General features: G+C 36.5%; 1 protein-coding gene across 1 annotated transcript in view; it reads left to right on the top strand.

The window, feature by feature from the left end:
• LOC122792361 (D-beta-hydroxybutyrate dehydrogenase, mitochondrial-like) overlaps positions 1-23,411 on the top strand; it is a 124,663-nt gene that overhangs the window by 53,171 nt on the left and 48,081 nt on the right. The window contains exon 2 of the mRNA XM_044060151.1: positions 11,615-11,767. Coding sequence (XP_043916086.1) covers positions 11,615-11,767 — 153 coding nt within the window. The remainder of the gene's footprint in view (positions 1-11,614; positions 11,768-23,411) is intronic.

The following is a 23,411-nucleotide window of genomic DNA, read 5'->3' as shown; positions in this document are numbered from 1 at the left end:
TATATATATATATATATATATATATATATATATATATACACATATATATATACACACATACCTCTACATATTTAGCTACATATCCTGTAATGATGCCTGTTGTTGCTGGGTTCTGTGTTTCATGTAAATACTGGCTGTCCTTGTGCACCATGTATGCTTTGCGACACCTGCAACTAAATCCATTAGTGTATACAGATTCACACATGAAATCTATTGTTAGTACCAGGTAGTCATTCGTCCCATGCAGGACAGCCCGAACATTGGGTATACAACTTTTGTCTACAACCAGAGTTACATAGGTACCCATGGTTATGTGCATGGACTACGGCGTGTACCAGACCTAGGATACTTGGGTCGAGACAACATAAGGGATGGGTCCCAAGGGGGGGGGTGGAGGGGGGGCTATGTGTGGTGGTGTGGTAGCTATGGGCTGGTAACCAGGGTAGGGATGGTGGCTGTGTGTGTGCAGCGGGTGGGGGGAAGCGGAACTGTGGGTAATGAATGTATCGGCCGGGGGTGGCCTTGGTTGCATGGGCTTGGACTGCTCGGCCCACCTAGTGGGTGGGGGAGAGGGGGATGTGATGTCAACATGTGAAACATTACAGAGGGCTATTTAAATCCCTATTTCAATGACACACATACAATACAATGAGCTTGGTATTGTATTGCAGGGTGGATGTGTTTGGCTGGGCTGGGGATATGCCAGTTTGTACGTGTCGTATATTGTTTGGGGCCTCTTAAGCCCATTCACGGTGCATGTGGACATATGTGTCTGTTAATCTACCATAGCTATCTACAGATGTCTGGCCATATATACCTCTGTGGGTATATATATTTGCTGACATATTTCTAACTATGTCCGTATATACCAACGGAAACATATATCTGCGTACATACATGTAACTTGCTGTGTATATGTGGACATATAGATGTTGACATATATATGTGTAGTTGTTGCATTTGCATGTATATCTGTGCATATATTTGTATATATGTATATATATATATATATATATATATATATATATATATATATTTATATATATATGGATATTTCTTATATATATATATATATATATATATATATATATGACTACAACTATAGATATGTTGTATCCATTTAGATAGTAATATGTTTGCGCACACACATCCATCTAGCTATATGTATACATTCTCTGTGCTGTTGCATGACTGGACTGGATGATATGTTTCTGACAACATCTATTTCATTTGTATCTGTCATGGCTTACAGGTAAATCCCTTTGTCTATGGTATGCAGGGTTCTTGGTTTGAGCCCTGCTGGAGCTGGTTATTTTGTTGCTGGCCGGAACATGGGCCATTGGGTACAGGGTGATTATGGCACATTAAGGCAGTTGTACGCGGGTGTGCATGCGTTTGCACGAAGCTAAGCACTGCTAACCTCTGGTTACAATGTCTAACCAATTAGCTTCTACTTTGCTTATTCTGTGTAGGTAATGCTTACTCCTGTGCAAGCACACTTAAACACGCTTACTAGTGCTTATATATGCTTACTACTGCTTATTTGTGCTTAAACCTGCCTACTAGTGCCTTATTCCATCTGACACTGATACATCACATGTGCATATCTTGCGGTACTCCAGTTCATATATTTCTGCTATTTTGTGGGTCTTGCAACAAAAATACTGTTCATAACGTGCTTTGCCATGTAAAATAGAATGTGTTACAGTGAGACCCAAACCAGGAATGCCTGCTCAGATGCTCTGCCCACTACACTATTGCAGTTCTGCTTAATTTGCATATTTCTACCTTAATGTCATACCCATGCTCCCTTTCCCCGGCCCCTGAGCTCCACGTATGCAGCATCTATCAATTCCCCAGTTTCTAGCCCAGCCATACCACACCTTCACACATTTCCCTCTCTGCACGTGTCGGTACTCCTCCATTATAATGTCTCATCCCAAGCTTCAGCAGGCTCTTCATCTGTTTAGTCCATGTACATTCTAGCCTTCCCTTGATCCTCCTATGATACTGGTGGAAACACCTATGTGACCCACAAGATTTGGTTCATCACACCAGGGACGGACCTGTTGTTGTGTCATGGGTAAACTTTAATGGTCTACACTGTTTCTCCCACTGGTAGCATCCTGCCGGGGGTTTGGGAAGCAGCGGTTTGCTCACACACCAAGCCAGCCTCATCTCTTGCTTCTGTGGAACCAACGCCCCAGGTGTGACATTCTGTACATGAAGCATGCCCCCATGGCATGCACCATTATTCATTCTTCTCTTCAGTATTATGCAAGACTACTGTTCTCACAATATGTTTGGACAGGCACTGTTCATTGATACACATAGACTGCTCAGAATACTGTGATTGAGCGATGTGCACATGTTTGCTGGTATTAATCTACATACTTACATACATTTCCTATACCGTTGAATTGACATTTTTACAGTGAGCTGATCAAAGGAAGGACACTCAGCAAACTCGGAGCTACAATATATAACATTAAGTATCCTGTTTTTGTTTATTTTGTTCTTTATTTCTTTGTTGTTTATAGTACTTTGTGTACTGTGTATTTTTTCTACTTAGTTTCACTGTGTGTGAGGTATTAACTGGAAATTGTCCACTCTTATTAAGCATCTGTTGGGTTGTTTGTTTATGATAACTTGTTGCAGTTAAACTCTTTTTTCTAGTGGCTCCTTTAGCTGTTTAAAACTTTCATTTAAAGACTCACTGCTGCTTTTCAGCTGTGAGTAACATTTCTGCAGTTTGTTCTAAGTAGTGGGGATATTTGTAGCATTTCCATATTCAGGCTTGTATTTGGGCCTGGTGTTTGTGGAGGCTGTGTGTCTGAGCACATAATTCAGGGACATCTTGTTTTAGCCAAAGCCATCAGGTATTACAGTGAGAGAGAATTGTTTGAGGTCATTGGCTGACTGAGGTCTCCTGGACTACAGCTTAGACTAAGCACCTCAGTGGTTCTTTTGAGATTTCTTTCTTAAAAGCTGTCGCAGGTTTCAACTTTCTGTTACCCAAGAAGCTCAGTTGTGAGTATTCAGCCATTTTACAGTGAGCTGATCAAAGGAAGGGCACTCAGCAAACTCGGAGCTACAATATATAACATTAAGTATCCTGTTTTTTGTTTATTTTGTTCTTTATTTCTTTGTTGTTTATAGCACTTTGTGTACTGTGTATTTTTTCTAGCTAGTTTCACTGTGTGTGAGGTAATAACTGGAAATTGTCCACTCTTATTAAGCATCTGTTGGGTTGTTTGTTTATGATAACTTGATGCAGTTAAACTCTTTTTTTCTAGTGGCTCCTTTAGCTGTTTAAAACTTTCATTTAAAGGCTCACTGCTGCTTTTCAGCTGTGAGTAACATTTCTGCTGTTTGTTTCCCACCCTCCCTTCCTGTTGGTATAGTGTTTTTATAGTTGGTGGCTTTGCAGTTGCCCGCCCCTAGTGTAAATTTGATCTGGGACCCTCCTCCCAGTCTAGTGTCATTACCTCATTCTACCCAGTACATGGAGAGCATTTGAGAAGGCCAATCAGCTTAGTTTCTGCTACTCCTTTCTCTCTTTCCTTTCTCTCTTTCCAAAAAAAAAAAAAAAAAAAATCTGCTTTTACTGTATTTGTGTTTTTTCCTACTTTATTTTGCTTTTGTGTCATCTTAAAAGTACTCAATTGTATTTATTACTGCTTGGTGTAACTCATTGTAAGCCTTTTAGTTTAAGCACCTGGGCTTCAGACCAGTTTACATTAGGAAGGTTTGTGGTCTGCACTGTAGTGGCAGAACAGGTAGCTTACATCCTTCTAAGTTGGGAACTGCTGATTGAGGGCTCAGTGTCTGTTATTCTAAAAGTGTATTCATTCTGGTTTAAGCACTTGGGCTTGAGGCCAGTTATTTTACATTAAGAGGGTTCGTGTTCTGCACTCTTGTGGGAGGAGGCTGGACTCTGTCCTTCTGAGCTGGGAATTTCTGGTTAAAGCTTATAGTGCCTGCATATTTGAACTGCTTCTTACTGAAATTGGTACACCTCGTTTGCTGTAACATAGACTAGATCCAGGCCTGCTGAATCTAGCTTTGTTTGTATAACTTGAGCACTAATCCAGGCATTCTTTAAAGTATTCAGTTGTATTTATTACTGCTGGTAGTAACTTTACTAAAGTGTAGCTATCATTTCTAAGTCTTTTGGATTAAGCACTTGGGCTTCAGACCAGTTGTTTTACATTAGGAAGGTTTGTGGCCTGCACTGTGGTGGCAGGACAGGTAGCTTACATCCTTCTAAGTTGGGAACTGCTGATTGAGAGCTCAGTGTCTGTTATTCTAAAAGTGTATTAGTTCTGGTTTAAGCACTTGGGCTTCAGGCCAGTTATTTTACGTTAAGAAGGATTGCGGTCTGCACTATTGTGGGAGGAGAGGCTGGACTCTGCCCTTCTGAGCAGGGAATTTCTGGTTAGAGGCTTATAGTGCCTGCATATTCTAACTGTTTCTTACTGAAATTGGTACACCTTGCTTGCTGTAGCATAGACTAGATCCAGGCCTGCTGAATCTAGCTTTATTTGTATGCTTGTTGTTTGTTTATTTCCCTGAAATGCTAATTCCACCTAAAACGTGGCCTTTTAGCACTTCTGTGGATCCCTAGTGATATCTGCATTGCTTACTGTACATATTTCCTTGTTTCACTTGAAAGAAAGTTACTGTTTGTCGTTTTTGCATTTGTTACCTGTAACACATTGCATTTAAGTTACCTGGCACTTGCTCACTAAAGCAATTATATAAGTCAGCTCTAAAAAATTAAAAGCACTACACCCTCACAAACTCCCCTTGAGTACCTTGTTCCCCATTGGCCCTTTTTTTCAATTATAAAGGAATTCCCAATACTATTCTAGCATGTCCAAAGGACAGTTGTCAATCTCCTCTCCGCTCCAGCTGGTGAATCTGGGAATCTTGAGGCAATGTTACAACTGCCTCATGTACACAGACAACCCTCTCCTCCTCCCAACAAATTCCAACACATGTGAGAGATGCAACCATATAGCCAAACTGGAGGCTAAGCTCTCTCAACTCAGTACTGGCGTAACCAGTCAGGAGGAGAAGGAAACCACACTCACTACAATTCCAGTCTCACATAGACCTATCACGACAACAAACACATAAACACACAAAAACATACTCGGAGGCTCTAAATAAAAATCTGCCTAAGCAGCAGAGACCTCCAAAGCAGACACCCAAGCAACTGCTACCCCAAAACAAAACACATGCAACACATAGCTCACAAAGCCAGTGTGCCGAACAGTCACAGCCCTTAAGGCTAAACAGCACACCTGATACACTTGTAATAGGTGACTCTATCGTCAGGCACACTGGCGTCCCGCTCACCAGGCTGAACAAGGAGAAGGTCACGGTGAGCTGCCTGTCAGGCGCTAGGATCCGCCACATAACACAAGCACTCAGGTCACTCCAAGGCAAGTACAAATATGACTCAGTCATTGTCCATGCTGGTGTGAATGACCTGAGGTACCTCCCTGGACTACATGAAAAGAGACATAGAGGAGCTCTCTGAGCATGTAGCCCAGGCCGGTATGACCCTGACCTTGAGTAGCATCTTACCCTCACCAAGAATGATGCCACAATATGAAGGCAAGATGATCAATTTCAACAATTGGCTTAAGTGTTGGTGTCATTCAAAGGGGATCCAATGCCTGTCAGCCTGGGATGACATGCTCGACAAGCCACGATGCTTCGCTAGGGACGGCTTGCACCTGTCACACCTGGGCTTTCGGATATTGGCAAAGGCTCTTGCTACTCCCATAGTGCCTTTTTTAGGCAAGGCTCAAAAGACAAACCCACCTCCATAGGTATCACAAGGGATAAGAAACTAAGAGTAATGCTACTCAACGCCAGAAGTCTAAACCTCAAGATGCACGCACTCGAAACTCTCCTTAGCATGGAGAACATCGATATCTGTGCAGTAACAGAAACCTGGATCAAGGCTCCCGAGAGCACAACAGCACTACCAGGTTATACCTCATACCATGCTTTTCGGCCCCAAAACTTGGACCGAACAACAAAAGGAGGGGGAGTATCAATATTCGTCAAAGATACCCACACCTCCAGGTTGGTGGCACAGCACGAAGCATCAGAGACTATCCATGTGCAACTAACTGTGGGTAAAACTGCCTTCCAGTTTATAGCCTGCTACAGACCACCCTCCCAAACACAGGAACCCCACTCGGCCTTCCTGAGAATACTGGAAAATATGAAGGTCTCTCCAAACACCATTATATTGGGCGACTTCAACTACCCAAACATAGACTGGGAGCATTACTCTAGCTCCAACACCCTAGCCCAAAGGTTCCTAGAATTTATAAACTCAAATGCTATGGAACAATTTGTTACCACTCCCACAAGAGGGGAAAACATACTGGACCTGATCATCACCAACATGGGGACACTATGCTCTAGACCAGAAGTGTATCCCTCACTGGTAAGATCAGACCATAAACTAATCTCACTGGATATTCACATCCCGACCCCACCCCCTGCCCAGAAAACCACAGTGAAAAACTTCTCTAAAGCAAATTTCACATGCCTCAAAACCAAGGCAAAATCCTTCAAAGCCCCCGGGCCTGTGGAAAATACGGCCCAGACCACAGAATCCTTTATAAACACATTCTATGAACACCTTCAGGAATGCATGGATCATGCAATCCCAAATAAAACCAAGACCCAATCCTCCAAAGGCAGGCGTCCTGTCTGGTGGATCCCAGCCATAAACAAACTATACAATAGAAGGAGGAAGCTACTACATGATAGAGCAAAATCCCAAAAAGGGAAGGCATCTCTGATCAGTATTAGCAAAAAACTACGGGCACTCATAAAATCGTCTAAGGCCAGCTTCGAGAGAAAAATTGCACAGGACACTAAGGATAATCACAAGGCTTTCTTTAGTTATGTTAGGAACCTGGGTGGGAATTCCCAAATATGCTCAGAATTAGTCCAAAATGACAAAAAATACACCGAGCCCACAGACATTGCCAACATCCTAGCTGACAGGTTCAGTGCAAACTTCTCCCCTCTCCCCACCAAAGGGCAAATATCTATCCCAACAGAGTGCTGCCCCCCTGACATCTCAGATGCTCAGGTAAGAGCCACCCTCTCCAAAGCAAAAAACACAGCATCAATGGGACCAGATGGTGTCCCGGGCTGCGTCCTACATGAACTCCAAGAAGAGCTAAACCCAAACATAAAACTACTGTTCAATCTTAGCCTTACTACAGGATATGTACCCAAAGAGTGGCGTACAGCAACAGTGGTCCCTCTCCACAAAGGTGGTGCCTCAACGGATCCTGGAAACTATCGCCCCATAAGCCTGACTAGCTTGGTCTGCAAAGCTATGGAAAGGATCATCATGGACCTCATAAATAAAGATATTGGGGACCTACAGACACTGGATCCTACCCAGTTTGGCTTTGTTAAGGGCAGATCCTGCCTCTTAAACCTGGTTGACTTCTTTGAAACAGTCACCAAGGCCATTGACGAAGGGAAGGTCTGGGGAGCAGTGGATTGTTTACATTGTTTGTGTGTTTGTTTGTATGTTTCCCCTGTCTGGCTGTTCGGGGGGGTTCATGCTACGTGTTACACATTTGTTGATTGGGCCCCTCACCTCCATTGGCATGACTTGTGAACATATGTCATGCTTAAGTGTGTATCATATCATATCTATATATCTGTGTACATCTACACACACACACACACACACACACACACACACATATATATATATATATATATATATATATATATATGTATGTATATGTCTGCATATATATATATATATATATATATATATATATATATATATATATATATATATATATGTGTGTGTGTGTGTGTGTGTATATATATATATATATATATATATATATATATATATATATATATATATATATGTATATACATATATATATATATATATATATATATATATATATATATATTGATGTATATATATATATATCTAACGACATGTGGATGTATGGGTGTCTGCATACTTATATATCTATATGTGAGTATTTATAGATATATATGTCTATGTATGTATGTATACATTTGTTCTACAGAGAGGGGGAGGTATATATCTATATAGTTATGGGAATATATACAAACACATATACCTCTACATATTTAGCTACATATCCTGTAATGTTGACTGATATTGCTGGATACTGTGTTTTGTGTGCATACCGGCCAACCTTGTGAGCCACGTATGCTGTTTGATACCTACAACTAAATCTGTTAGTGTACACAGAGTCAATCTATTGTTAGTACCAGGACTACATTATATCATAGTTATATATATGTGTATATCTACACACACACACACACACACAGACATATATACATATATATATATATATATATATGTATGTATATGTCTGTGTATATATATATATATATATATATATATATATATATATATATATATATATATATATTGATGTATATATATATCTAACGACATGTGGATATATAGGTGTCTGCACATGTATATATATATATGTGGGTATTTATATATATGTCTATCTATGTATGTATACGTTTGTACTACAGAGAGGGAGAGGTGTATATCTATATAGTTATAGGAATATATGCAAACAGATATACCTCTACATATTTAGCTGCATATCCTGTAATGTTGACTTGTATTGCTGAATACTGTGTTTCGTGTGCATACCGGCCAACCCTGTGTGCCGCGTATGCTTTGCAATACCTACAACTAAATCCATTACTGTACACAGAGTCACACGTGAAATCTATTGTTAGTACCAGGAATATATTCGTCCCATGCTGGACAACCCAAACATTGGGTATTCAACCTTTGTCTACACCCAGGGTTACATAGGTACCCCTGGCTGTGTGCATTGACTACGGCGTGTGCCACACTTAGGATATTTGGGTCAGGATGTCATACTGGATGGGTCCCGAGGGGGGGTGGGGGGCAATGTGTGGTGGTGTGGTAGCTATGGGATGGTAACCAGGGTAGAGATGGTGGCTGTGTGTGTGCTGTGGGTGCAGGGAAGTGGAACTGTGGGTTATGCATGTATGGGTTGGGGATGGCATGGGTTGGATGGGCCTGTACTGCTTGGCCCGCCTAGTAGGTGGGGGAGAGGAGTATGTGATGTCGACATGTGAAACATAACAGAGGGCTAATTTAATTCCCTAGTTCAATGACAGATGTACAGTACAATGAGCTTGGTAGTGTATTGCAAAGTGGACGTGTTTGGCTGGGCGGGGGATATGCACATTCGTACATAACGTATATGTTTGGGGCCTCTCAGGCCCATTGACGGTGCATGTGGACATATATGTTTCTGTTCATCTACCATTGGTATCTACAGATGTCTGGCCATATATACCTCTGTGGGTATATATATATTTGCTTACATATTTCTAACTATGTCTGTATGTACCTACAGAGACATATATTTGCGTACATATATGTCACTTGATGTGTATATGTGTAGATATAGATGTTGACATATATATGTGTTGTTATCAGCATTTGCATGCGTATCTGTTCATATATTTGTGTATATATCTATATATATATATATATATATATATATATATATATATATATATATATATATATATATATATATGTATATATCTCTGGATATTTATATATATATGTATATCTATGTGACTACATCTATAGATATGTTGTATCCGTTTAGATAGTGATATATTTGCACACACATGCCCATCTATCTGTAGGTATACTGTTGCATGACTGGGCTGGGGTTATGTTTCTGACAACATACGATTTCTGCATATCTGGCATGGCTTAGTGGTAAATCGTTTTGTGTATGGTGTGCATGGTCCTGTGTTCCGGCCTTGCAGAAGCTGTTTGTTTTGTTGCTGGGCAGTACACTGGCCGTTGGATATGGTGTGCTTAAGGCACTTTTCAGTGGTTATAAGCAGGTTTGCACAGAGGTTAGCACTGCTGACTTCTGGTCACAGTGCCTTACACCCAGTTAGCTTCTCCTTTGCTTAATCTGTGTTGACAGTGCTTAACCCCATGCAAACACACTTGCACACACTTACTAGTGCTTACATATGCTTACTACTGCTTATCTGTGCTCGCGACTGCTTACTGCTGGCTTATTCATTATGATACTGACTCTTCACATGTGCATTTCTTGCAGTACTCCTGTTCATAAAAATTATGTTATTTAGTGGGTTTTGCATTACAAATATTGATTATACCATGCTTTGCCATGTAAAATAGACTGTGCTGCGCTGGGACTCAAACTGGGAATGCCTGCTCATTAGGCGAATGCTCTGCCCACTACACTATTGCTGACGTGCTTCAGTTGCATATATCATCCTTCTTATCCTCTTCAGCCTTTGGGGCTGCTTTCACCGTGGCTGAGCAATGGGCACACCCGCAAACCTACAGTTAGCTGTACACGGAGCTTTAGATAACAATATGGGGGATTCTCCTTTTCATCTTTATGTCTTGTTGCTGTTGTACACATGGGGGACTGTTGGTGGGGATATGTGGACAGCTATGAGTGGCCTCACTCATTTATTTCCACTTTCTGCTGTTCAACTTTGCAGGGGCATGTTTATTCTGAGTGCTCTGCTCTCAGACATGCCCCCTGAACTTGTACACGATCCGTGTATGCCTAGGAGGTCGGGCAGCATGCTTTCATTAATATGCATGGTGCGCTGCCGTCCTGCTCATAAGTGGCCACTTCCGTGCAGGACTACACTAGTTCTGCATAGAAGATTACAGGATCCGGGGACAAGTCTTTTGGAATCGGGGCCATTCTATCGCTACAAAAATCACTTTCCAATGCACATTTAAGCAACTTCACTTCTATTGCTATTGCTTCATGAGGCTCAAAGTTAAAATTTGGATTCTTTTGTAGTGTCAAAGTTATGATTGTGCATTTATATTTTAGAGTGTAGACTCACAGACTAGACTATTTCCTTAGGAAGAAACCAAACTTGTACATAGGTCAGTACTACATAAACTCCCTTTAAGGGCCTTTTTAAGCCCAGCCAATTACCCCATGCAAGGATCAAACTCTGAAGGAAAACACCTTAACCATTATGCCAACATCCTACCTCCCGTAATGTTTTTCTGTTGTAGTACCTTGCCAATGCTAAAGATGTTTTGAGATAACTGACATTTTTTCTATTGTTGTCTTCCTGTTTAAACACTAATGTTGTCAAGTGCTACATTTTTTTATTTCTAATTTTTTACTTCTTCAAGTTTAATGTTTGCTGATCACAGATGTTTAAAGAATATTTCTGTAGCTCATATTACGTTCAAGCCAACATTCAGCATTGGCAAATAGATGTTTGTCTATGGTTTCTTCCATTAATCATTTGCATTAATGTTACGTTTCATGCATTTCTGGTATGCTTGCACATCTGATGTTGTTTTATTTAACCATTTATTTTAGTAACAAATGTACCTGCCTTAACACATCTGTCTCTTTTCTTCGTGTTTTTCACTGACTGTATATTTACAGAAAATTCAGAATAGATACTTTCACATATTATTCACTGGTTTGCAGCATGTGACTAAAGCTCATTTTTTAATCTTTTTTAGGCGTATGGGGACTAGTTAACAATGCTGGAATTTCCAAATGGGGTGAAGTGGAATGGAATACAGTTCATGATTATAAGAGAGTGGCTGAGATAAACCTGTTTGGCAGCATCCGAACAACATTAGCATTCATTCCTTTAATTAAAAAATCAAAAGGTATGCAATTATTTATAATTCATTATTATTAAAATACATCGACATTTCTAGTACACAATAAAATAACATGACTTTTTTGAGAAGTAATGTCTGCAACAGTTTGTGAGCTGTTATGAAAATATAGCTGAATGATAAGAAGGCCATGGAATATAAAATTCTGCTCCTTAAATGAATAAATACCTAGAAAACGCATAGTCCGGAGTTCATTATTACAGGAATATGCCTGATAATTGATCATTTTTTACTATTATGTGTTTGTTTTTCTTGATCTGACTCAGGAGGTCACCAGCCTCTGGATTTAGATATGAACAGTCAGATATTGTTTCAGTTTCCTGACAAGACTATGAATGTGAGTACTTTATCAAACAAAAGAGAGACCCATCAAGAGAAATCATGCTGTGGCAGCCTTCAAGTACTTTTCTGTTTCATGGAAGGAGATAACAGTGGAACAGAATCCATTCTTCTCTGAATACAGTCCTGTAGACACATACACACACACACACACACACACATATATATATATATATATATATATATATATATATATATGTATATATATATATATATATATATATATATATATATATATATATATATATATATATATATATATATATATATATATATATATATATATATATATATATATATATATATATATATATATATATATATATATATATATATATATATATATATATATAGGGCTACATTAGAAGCTCAGATTTTCAGGAACTCGAAATTTGTATTGTTGAGATGATATGATCAAGTTTCAAAACTTCAAAAAGCAACAAAAATCTACTTTTTTCCTACATTTTTGTAGGGGAGCAAGCCACTATAAACCGCCACACCCCCTGCATATTATACAGTGGATATAAAAAGTGTACACACCCCTGTTAAAAAGCCATTTTTTTGTGATATAAAAAATGAGACCACAATAAATGATTTCAAAACTTTTCCCACCTTTAATGTGACCTATAACCTGTACAATTCAGTTGAAAAAGCAACAAATCTGTTGAGGGAAAAAATATAAAAAAATGAAAAGTACAATACACTGGTTGCATAAGTGTGCACACCCTTAAACTAATACTTTGTTGTGTGTGCACACCCTTAAACCAATACTTTGTTGAAACACCTTTTGATTTAATTAACCAGTTCTATCAGGGTGTAAATGATTTTACTGTAACACACATTCCAGAAAAAAATCAGGTGCAGGTCTTATGACAGGGATTAAAGTTAGTTATGAGACCTGTGACTATTGCATGTTCAGTGATAACACCAATACTATAGATTGCATAACTTTGACAATAAAGACAAGCTTGGAACATTTAGCAATTGTTGGAATGTATAGACCACCAACGTCAGGTGCTAATGACAGAGAGGAATTCATATATTTCTTGAATGAAACAAAGAAGGGAAGCATACTAGTGGCTGGGAACTTAATTTTACCAGAAACAGACTGGAATACTATTGATTCAAAAACATCAGTAAGAAAATTATTCACAAAATGTTCAGGAACAACAATTGCTTCAGATAGTAAACAGAAACTATCAGGGAAAGGAACATATTAGAATTGTGTTCATAAGGAAATTACTGTTACTTTGTATCAAGTTTTACACCAGTGATGTGCAGTGATCATGGTATTATAAAGGTTAATTTGTTGCTAGATAATTCAGACAAAGTGAAATCTAAACCAATGCACAAAAGGTTAGTAACAGACTGTGGAAGCAAAAGTCACTATGTAAAACTAATTGGCGTGATATTTTCAGTGGAAAAACTAAAGAAGGAATGTGGAAAGTTTTGAAAGAGAAATTGTTTGAGTGCAAAAAAAAAAAAGTTTATATCAGGATCTAGGCATAAAATGTCAGGGGGATATATTTCCATAAGAACAAAACCTGATTATGGTGAGAGACAAAAAAATATAAGAGATGGAAAACAGGTCAAACTACAACTTTGAAAACTGAAATAAAAAATTTCAACAAACAAATTAAGCATAGTGTAAGTGAAGATAAAGAAAAAATTGAAGAAAAATTATATAAAGATATTGAGCATAATAGGAAACCATTTTATAGACATATAAGATGTGGAAGGAGTAAAGACATGCAAACTGATAAACTGTGTGTAGATTCTAAAATGTATTCTCAGACACAACAGATGATAAATGTATTTACAAAATCTTATGCAAAGCAGTTTGACTCCACAAAGGGGTTTATAATCTGTTCTAGTGACATCCAGGTAACGTCAGATGCAGGAATCTGGTTAGATTATATTGAAAAAGAGCTATGCAAACTGGATGCAAACAAAGCAATAGGAGTAGACAGAATTAGTAATAATGACCTGCGAGCACTTCAGCAGGAACGTATAGTACCATTATTTATTATTTACTGGGTTGTATAAATATGGGGAAATTCCTCAAGATTGGGGACATGCACTTATTAAAAGGGTAGTTGGACAAACTCAGAGTTGTATAGACCCTTAAGTCTACCTTCACATTCTGGAAAAATAAAGGATAAGGTAATATTGGATAGGTTATTGTCAGAATTGGAAAGGTTGGGACTTGAAACCATATATCAGCATGCATATGCTGAAAATAGATCTATTACTACCTGTAACATGATGTTGTATAACAGTTTAATAACGGCTATGTATTAAAAATTGTGTTTAACTTCAGCATTTGACAGGGTCATACACAAAACACTTTTCAATAAATTAGAATATCTAGGTACTGATTTACATTTGATAAGATGGATAGCTGTGTGGCTTACAAATAGGACATGGCAAGTATCGTACAACAATTGGAAGGTGAAATTCTTGGTTACAGCCAGGGTGTCCCACAAGGTGCTGTCCTAGGCCCTTACTTGTTTAGATTGCATCTTTCAGGCTTATCTTTTACATCTGAGGTGTTCTACAATCTGTATGCAGATGACCTGAAACTGGGTAAACTGATTACTTGTGTTACAGATAGGGCATGTCTGCAAAATAACTCAACTAAATTGATCATTTGGCCACAAGAGATTAATGTGGTTATAAATATGTCAAAAGCTATGCATATGAGATTTTAGAGACATAAACTGAAAGGTGAATATTTAATAAAGCACACAGTGATTGAAACTCTTCCTTTAAGGACCTGGGTAAATGAGTAGGTCTGGCTTTGAATTTTTCTAATCACATCAACCAATTGGTTAATGATAGTTATAGAGCCATAGGTTGTATAAAAATATTTATGAAGTCTAGGAAATCAGAAATGATGAAGTCATTGTTTGTTAATTACATTAGACCCAAACTTGAGTATGGAATAACAATATGGAAACCTTATAAGTAAACTGGAAAGAGTACAGCGGACGTATAGCAAGATCATCCATGGATGTGAAAACTTAAGTTATTATAAAACACTAAAATATCAGAATGTGTACAGTGTCTCATATAGATATCTAAGAGGAGATCTTATTCAGGTATATAGAGCATTTAGAGACAACTTCCTCTGGGAATGTTTGGGTTTATCAGAAAGTGCCAGAGATTCATCAGACAACCTATGTAGAAGATTATATAGGAATGAAAAGTGTACTAATTGGTTCTCTGAAAGAGTAGCTGATGCATGGAACAGACTACCAAATTACATTAAAGCATGCACTAGTTTAGATATATTTAAGGACAGCCTAGACATTTATTATGGGAACAACCCTTTTGGTATATTGGCAGACTAGGAGAGCATTACTGCCTGGCTGAATTAGAGCCCATGTTCCACAATCACTACTGCTATCAATGCAAAAATGAGTAACTGTAATATGCCATACTTTCACAAGAAATCACTACAGCTATATTACCAAAGTACTTAAATTTGCATTTTACCATAAAAACACCTGTTAAACATATTTACTTTTTTGTCACATATTTCATACTGTGCACATAACCGCCACTTTAAGAAGTAGTGAACAAACATGATTAGGAAGTACCAGTGAAAACATGTGGGCTCCTTTGAGCCCATTTGTAGGTTGTTGCATATTTTCTTATCTTTAATTGTCCCTAAATGCTAAAATACACAGTTATCATTACCTACATTAGTAAACCTACTCATACTGGTAATCTGCCATGAGGAAATTCCTCCAGTTTGAGCTAATTTCAGCTAGTAACCTAATTAATTACTTTATGTGCAGCAATCTTCACCTGTAGGGTAATGAATACAATTCAGGTACTGGTCACCTGACTATCACTAGTTACTTAAAGCTCTCTCTGTTTTCTGTAAGCTGTAAAAATAATGCACATTACAATGCATTAGTTCATATACTAAAATAACTGTGGTAATGTTGCTCATTGTCGTTAATGCAATGACACTATAGTGCCCACTTATTTTCATGATAGAAACATGAACTGATTTGTAACAATTTTTTCGAGTATACATTATGTAATAACATTACTGAAATTCCAATGCTTACTTCAGTGGCATTTTATTATTATTTTATGTGTAGTCTTGAACTAAGCCACCAGTAGAACATGTTATCGCTGTGCCTCTGTAATAAAGTTCTGTACTGATGACATGAAAGCTACACTATGGTGTTTCCGTTTTCTTTAAAAAAAATATTTTCTAATGCATACACATTATTGGTCAGTTAATAATTATTATTCTATTTATTTTAACCACAGATACCAGTGTAAGATTAGTGACTATGACTTTACTTAACAGAAGAATTGGGCAAATGGTGTTAATGTGTTGTGCTGTTACATGGTAATGTGGATATTTATTGCAATTTCAGATAGTGGCTGGGATTGATTGACAAGTTCTATGCTACTGTACAATGCTGATTTTCAAGGAGGCTGTTTACATAATAATCACATGGCTAATTTGATGTAGTTGATGTTGAACATCAGCTGTATACTGAGCAAAAGCCCTCAGCTGAAGACAAATGTAGCAATAACAGAAAAGGAACACTACAGTATCGCATGCGACTGATGTGATGGACATCACAGCTGAGTTAGTGAGGAATGGCAGAGAAATAAATGTTCCTCATGTAGCACCAGAAAGCTGCATGTAGTTCCTATCTGACAAAAGAAGACCAGCATGATGACCAATAGATACATATATGGGAAGAAATGGGGCAAAAGTAGGAAACGAGGGAACATAAAGTAGGTGGAAACACAGAAGGCTACCATAAGATAGTAGGGTGGGCACTTCTGAACCTGTGCTTCCCACTGACAAAGTAGGTCAGGTAGCTGCCAGTTCAGGTCACTGTATCAGAGTAGGTAGTGCCAGTGGGATCACTCAGCATTCCATCCAATGCATGCCAGTTATCCACCTTGCACAATGGGCCACCACAGCCATCCAGCAGGCACTTCCTAAAGTTGTTATGCAAGAAGAACAGAAAGATACTGCTCTTTATGGCAAAACACATAGCAGTCCTGCATTCCTCATTCCACTAAATTGCCACAGTCACTCAATCAAGTGCACCCAAGAAGCAAAATGGTAGCTGAGTATACACAGATGTACTTTTGTGCATTATTGCACCTTGGCACTGAGATATGACTGTACCACCACAGTATTAGGACAAAGCCAGAGCTCTACATCATGATGCTATAAATGTACACATGCCATATGCGTATGCATGAACGTCACATCCTGCATGTTTATTGTACTCTGTTCTGCATGGCTTGGTCCAACATACATGGAAAGCACAACGCAAACTATTATCAGTTCACAGACATTGGCACTACTAATTATCTCTTCTTCATTAACCAGCTCTATACATTCAATAAGCAGATGACTCTGCCATACTCTCCACTGCAGGTACCTTCCCTGACCTACTCACACTCACCCAAAAGTCCGTTAACTCCATGGAAAAATGGCTCACTAACAACCAACTTATCCTTAATCTCAAAAAGACCAACCTTCTCCTATTTCTTCCTAAATCTATCTCACCATTTAAGCCTACCTTTACTATCACTTCCTCTAATAATACCACAATTTATGCTGAACCCCAAACTAAACTCCTAGGGGTAATCATAGACAAACAACTTAAATTAGATCTATATATCAGTCACTGCATCAAAAAAAAACACCAAAAAGTTGGACTTCTATACAGAAATAAAATGTTTCTCACTAACCATCTCAAGTCTCCCTTGCTTATGCTTCTTACTCCCCAGTCTCCTCCATGGATCACAAATGCTGACTAACTTACAAACATCCCTACAATCTAAACTTGAAAGCACATACAACAAAATCGCCCGGTTTACTCCCAATCTGTCCGCTAACTCTCATCACTGTCTCTTTCTCTGTCTGCATTAAACTGGCTTAAGTTCCCACACCAGCTCCTTCTCTCTCATTTAACTGTAATTCACTCCAGTCTCTAAAAACCTTTAGCTTTGCCCTAGCATTTCCATCTCGCCCTATGCCCTTACAAAAAACATCAGGAGGTCCAACCAACAACACCTGAAGATCCCTATGCCCAGAAAAACATTGGTCAAAACCTATATAGCTACTACCCAGCCCTAAACAGGAACAGGCTCTCACTTGATATCAGAAATCTAACAACCACTGAAGGGGCGTGGCCAAGGATGAACACAGGATAGCAGCAGATTTCTTCAGATCCACCAATTTCATTACACTGACAGGAATTAATTACTTAAAAAATTAATTTTTGAAGTAATTTTCTTTCTAAATATATTTGTTTTATATAGTTCTTGAACTATATCTAAAAAAGAAAGGAAATTTTAACAATATTCCTGTCAGAAATCACATTGGAAATTTTCCTGTCAGTTTATCAGTCTGAAATGAGTTCCAGTAAGACAAATTCTCAGGACTCCAGCATCAAGAAAGAACTTCAGTCTCTGATAACTATAATCCAACAACTTACTGCTAAGATGGATAAAATGGATACTAAAATTGATACCTTCATAGAAAAAACTACAAAACAAATAGACTTGTTACATATAGACCTGCAACAACAGAAGATCCATATGACAGGCATAGAAGAAGCTGTGAATGACATGGAAAATAGAATCCAAGAAGAGGAAATCAACATTGAGTTTCTGCTGAAACAAAATACACACTTACAAACAAAGCTGGATGACTTGGAAAATAGATCTAGGCGCAATAACATTAGGATTTTTGGACTGCCAGAAAATATTGAAGGTAACAATATTACTTCTTTTTTAACAACATGGCTCCCTAAAACTTTAGACTTACCAGAAGCATTCTCTTTTGGTATCGAAAGAGCACATAGATCTATAGCTAATACTAACTCTACCAAAAACTATCCTAGATCAGTTATAGTTAGATTTCTATCATCTTTTGATAAAGAGATGGTTCTTAAATCTGCTTGAGCTAAAGCTCCTGTTAAGTTTAATGAGACAACTGTGTGTTTTGATAATGACTATTCTCCCTTGGTAATAGCTAAAAGAAAAGTTTTTCTGCCACTAATAAGGGAGCTTAAAAAAGCACAGTTTAAAACATACCTTCTGTTTCCTGCCAAGCTAAAAATCTTCCTTCCTGATGGTCCTAAAATTTTTGATGACTTAGACTCTGCTTTACTGTTTATCAAAAAAAAATAAGATTTTGGATAAAATAGAGGAAATGGAATGGGCTAGTCCTTCATTAAAGAGACTGGCAACTGAAACTTCGTGGAAGACTTCTGAGAGGAAGAAGAGACTAAAGAACAAATGATTTGTTCTATGTTTTTTCTTTTTTTCTCCCATCATTTTACTTCATTATTAATCTTTTTAAATATAGTTCCTGCATTTCCAGAAAGCCACAAATGTTCTGAAAAATATTTAATCAAAGTTATTCTCTGTGTGCAAAGAAATGTTTTGTTTCATAAAAAGTCAAAATATCTGAGGAACTAATAACAAACTATTATTCAATTTGTTTCTCTTTCTGAAAAAGAGAAGTAAGGTCAGTAATTAGATACATTTTTTTTCCTCCTTTCCTTCTTTTCTTTGTTTAAACAATGACATTCTATTTAGATTATGTAGTGGGTAAAGGGTGGGGGAGGGCAGGGAGAGAAGAGTAATGAAAATATGATAAATAGAATAATAACATTTATTCCTTGTAAAAAGTTTATATGTTCTTCAAATGCTATTCCTAATTATACTTTCTTGATTATACTGCTTATGCTTGTTTGTAAATAATATGTCATGCTTTAACTAATAATAATTAGAACTAAATAATAGTAAATAATGTGTTTTATTTTTAACTCTATTAATATAAACAGTAAGTAATATTCCATTGTATATATAGAAATGCTTTTGATCATATAGACACAGTAAATAATGAGATTTGCATAGAATTGTGTTGGGACAGTGATATTGAGTTTTATTACCTATTAATAACTTTGGGCTTGATTTCACTTGCATAGAGGCTGTGGTAACCTGTGGGGTACATCGCGAAGGTTTTATCATGTTTAGATGCATTAACACTGCTAAATGAATGTTTGTCACTAGTTTTTAACAAGTTTCCCGCCAAAATGTTAAGGGAGACAATCTGGGATGTGGGCTACTTCATGAACAGTGTCCTCATGCTGTTTCAAAAGCTTCAACTCTCAGAATTCTCACAGAGAAGCTGAAAGCAGTTAACCTGACCTTTGACCCAAATATCACACTGACACATCACAGATTCTGGAAGAACACTCTACCAGGAACTAGAACTGATGCAACTGTGACTATGTGAAGGAAAACGAACTCTTTGACATTTAAATGTGAGTTATTTTATATAATTACTTAAATATCTATGTTATAATTCATAAAATATGTCAATTATAATGATTTTAAATTATGCAGTTTCTTGTAGTAAGTAAATGTCTTATTTTAGAAGGCATAGAAAATGAAACATTTATTCAAGTGTTTTTGAAAATCTACCTGACTGCAGCATACTAATCTGTGTTCAAAACTTATGTTCCAAACATATACATTACTATAACTCATTTAATTCATCTGATTGACAAGCATAAATAACTTTATAACTCTATTCTGGAAGAAATTGTTTTGTGATATATTTTAAAACAGTAGTATAGACATACAAAATGCAGATGTTTTTTTTTTTTTTTTTTTTTTTTACAATAATGCAAGTGTTTCTGAGAATCTGCATAACTATGCAGTATGATTTATAACAACTTCTATAAATGTAATATTTTATTCTATTGACAATAATGAGTATTAGTAAAATGCTCATATACAAGCAATTCAATGTTTTTTTTTTCTGGAAGCTGTTGACTACATTTAAAGCAGTAGTATAGACATACAAAATGCAGATGTTTTTTTTTTTTTTTTTTTACAATAATGCAAGTGTTTCTGAGAATTTGCATAACTATGCAGTATGATTTATAACAACTTTTATAAATGTAATATTTTATTCTATTGACAATAATGAGTATGAGTAAAATGCTCATATACAAGCAATTCAAGGTTTTTTTTTTTTTTCTGGAAGCTGTTAACTGCATTTACATGACAAAAAATAGATGCATCTTAATATATGTAACGTCTGAACCATATTAGCCAAAGTTTTTCATTTAAATGAATGTTAGAAATTATTTTTACATACTTTCTCTCTCTTTCTTTCACTCTCTCTCTTTCTTTCACTCTCTCTCCCTCTTTCACGTCTTTTATTTCTCTCTCTCCTCTTGGTTCCTAATATCAAGTTTATTTGAATGCCATTTGAATACAAGTGTATTATATTACATCGATGTATATAGTAGTATGAATAGTTTTTTTTTTAAAAAAAGTTTATTTTAGTTTATATGATGCTGTTTTATCAAATGTGTAGTCTTGTCTTGCTAGATAACTGAATTGAAAGCTGTTAATTTAAGTTAAATATAACCAGTATTAAATTGATAAGGTGGTAGCTGAGGTACTGCTGCTTAGGGTAGGGGTTAACTTGAGTGGTAAATACTACTCTAAGTTGGAGTTTTTAACTCCAGGCTGGATGCAAGGTTTAATCCTTACATTATTTTCACTTGTTCATTGTTATATGTATATAGTTTTGACGTCCACAATATATTTTGTACACTCATTGTCACTACAAACAAAATTGAATCCTATACAAAATCCCATAAGAGATTCAATAAATACAGCTATATTTAAAGGTACACCTAAAGGAGGAGATGTAACATTACTTATGTTGTTATTTGTTATTTTGATCATAAGATTCTTAAGTTTTAAAAATGCCAAATGACATCTTTAAATGGAATTTCTTTAAACATTAATGGATTGAATAATCCATGTTAAAGGGCAAGCCTAATAAGATACATTAATTTACATAAGGCCAACTTAGTCTTCCTGCAAGAAACACATCTCTTGAAAAAAGATATTGATAAACTAGCCACAAAGAAATATACAGTAATGGTTAGGTCAGAGCACAGTCAGAAAAAAAGAGGAGTGGCTATTTTATGGAATAAAAGTATGCCTATTCCTAAAACCATTAAGTCTTATCAGGATGACAAAGGAATGTTTTGTATGGTTACAATACAAATTAATGGGAAGACTTACACTTTAATTAATGTATATTGGATACCTGGAATTGGTATTAATACAGTGAAACATCATCTTGATAAGATTATATCATTCTCTATAGGAGATATTATTTTAGCTGGTGACTTTAATTGTATACTACATGAAAGTGATACTACCACTATAGGAAAAAGAAGAATTACATCTAATGCAAAACATTTAAATGATTTTGCTAATTCTTATAATTTGAATGATATTAATAATCAGATAGATTCAAAATCATTACCATACACCTTTTTTTCTAACAGATACAAAACTTATTCAAAAATAGATAGGCTCTTTATTTCTAACCAGTTGGTAACAGATTTAATTAATTCCAAAATCATTTCATGTCCTATATCTGATCATAATTCAGTTGTTTTTGAATTCATGATAAAAAATACTCATAATGTTCAGATCAAAAGGATACCAGCATACTTATCTCAACTAAAAGACTATAAAGAATATATACTTTCAGAAGTACAACATTTTCTAGACATAAATAATACTCCTGAAGTCTCCATTGTCTATGTTTGGGATGCCTTAAAATCATATCTATATGGACAAAGTATAAGATGGTATAATAATAAAAGGAAATCTTGGGATAAGGAATTGTTAGATATTCAAAGTAAATTAGACTCTTATAAACATAATAATAAAGAAAATATTATGGATAAGAAAGTCATTGAAGAAATAAACAAACTAAATGACAAATACAAAGAAATTTTAACTCATAAAGTTAAAATAACTCTAGAAAAATACAAGTTTTTGTCTTACTCAATAAGCCCCAAATACTTACATAGACTTAAAAATAAAACAAAAAGGTTGAATAAACAAAACCATATCAAAGAAATCTTTTCTCTAAGGAAAAGAAAAATGTTTTAGTCTACCAGAAATATTAGATGAATTTAGAAATCACTTTCACAGTATTAACAATAATAACATTAACATGGAACCTAAAGATAAAATAAAGGAGTTTATAACCACAAACATGAATAAAAAGCTTAATAAACAACAGATTAAACTATTGGACAAAAGTATTTCATATACAGAGGTTATTACACAAATAAATAAGCTTAAACCAAACAAAGCACCGGGTAATGATGGTATTATACCAGAGATATATAAAATCCTTTCTAAAAGTACATATTCATTAATACATAAGGTTTTATTT

Source organism: Protopterus annectens, chromosome 1.part2, assembly GCF_019279795.1.
Source record: "Protopterus annectens isolate FY-2018-M chromosome 1.part2, PAN1.0, whole genome shotgun sequence".
In the NCBI taxonomy this organism is placed as follows: domain Eukaryota; kingdom Metazoa; phylum Chordata; order Ceratodontiformes; family Protopteridae; genus Protopterus; species Protopterus annectens.
Note: the sequence above shows the minus strand (reverse complement) of the source record. Positions and strands in the feature narration are given on the sequence as shown.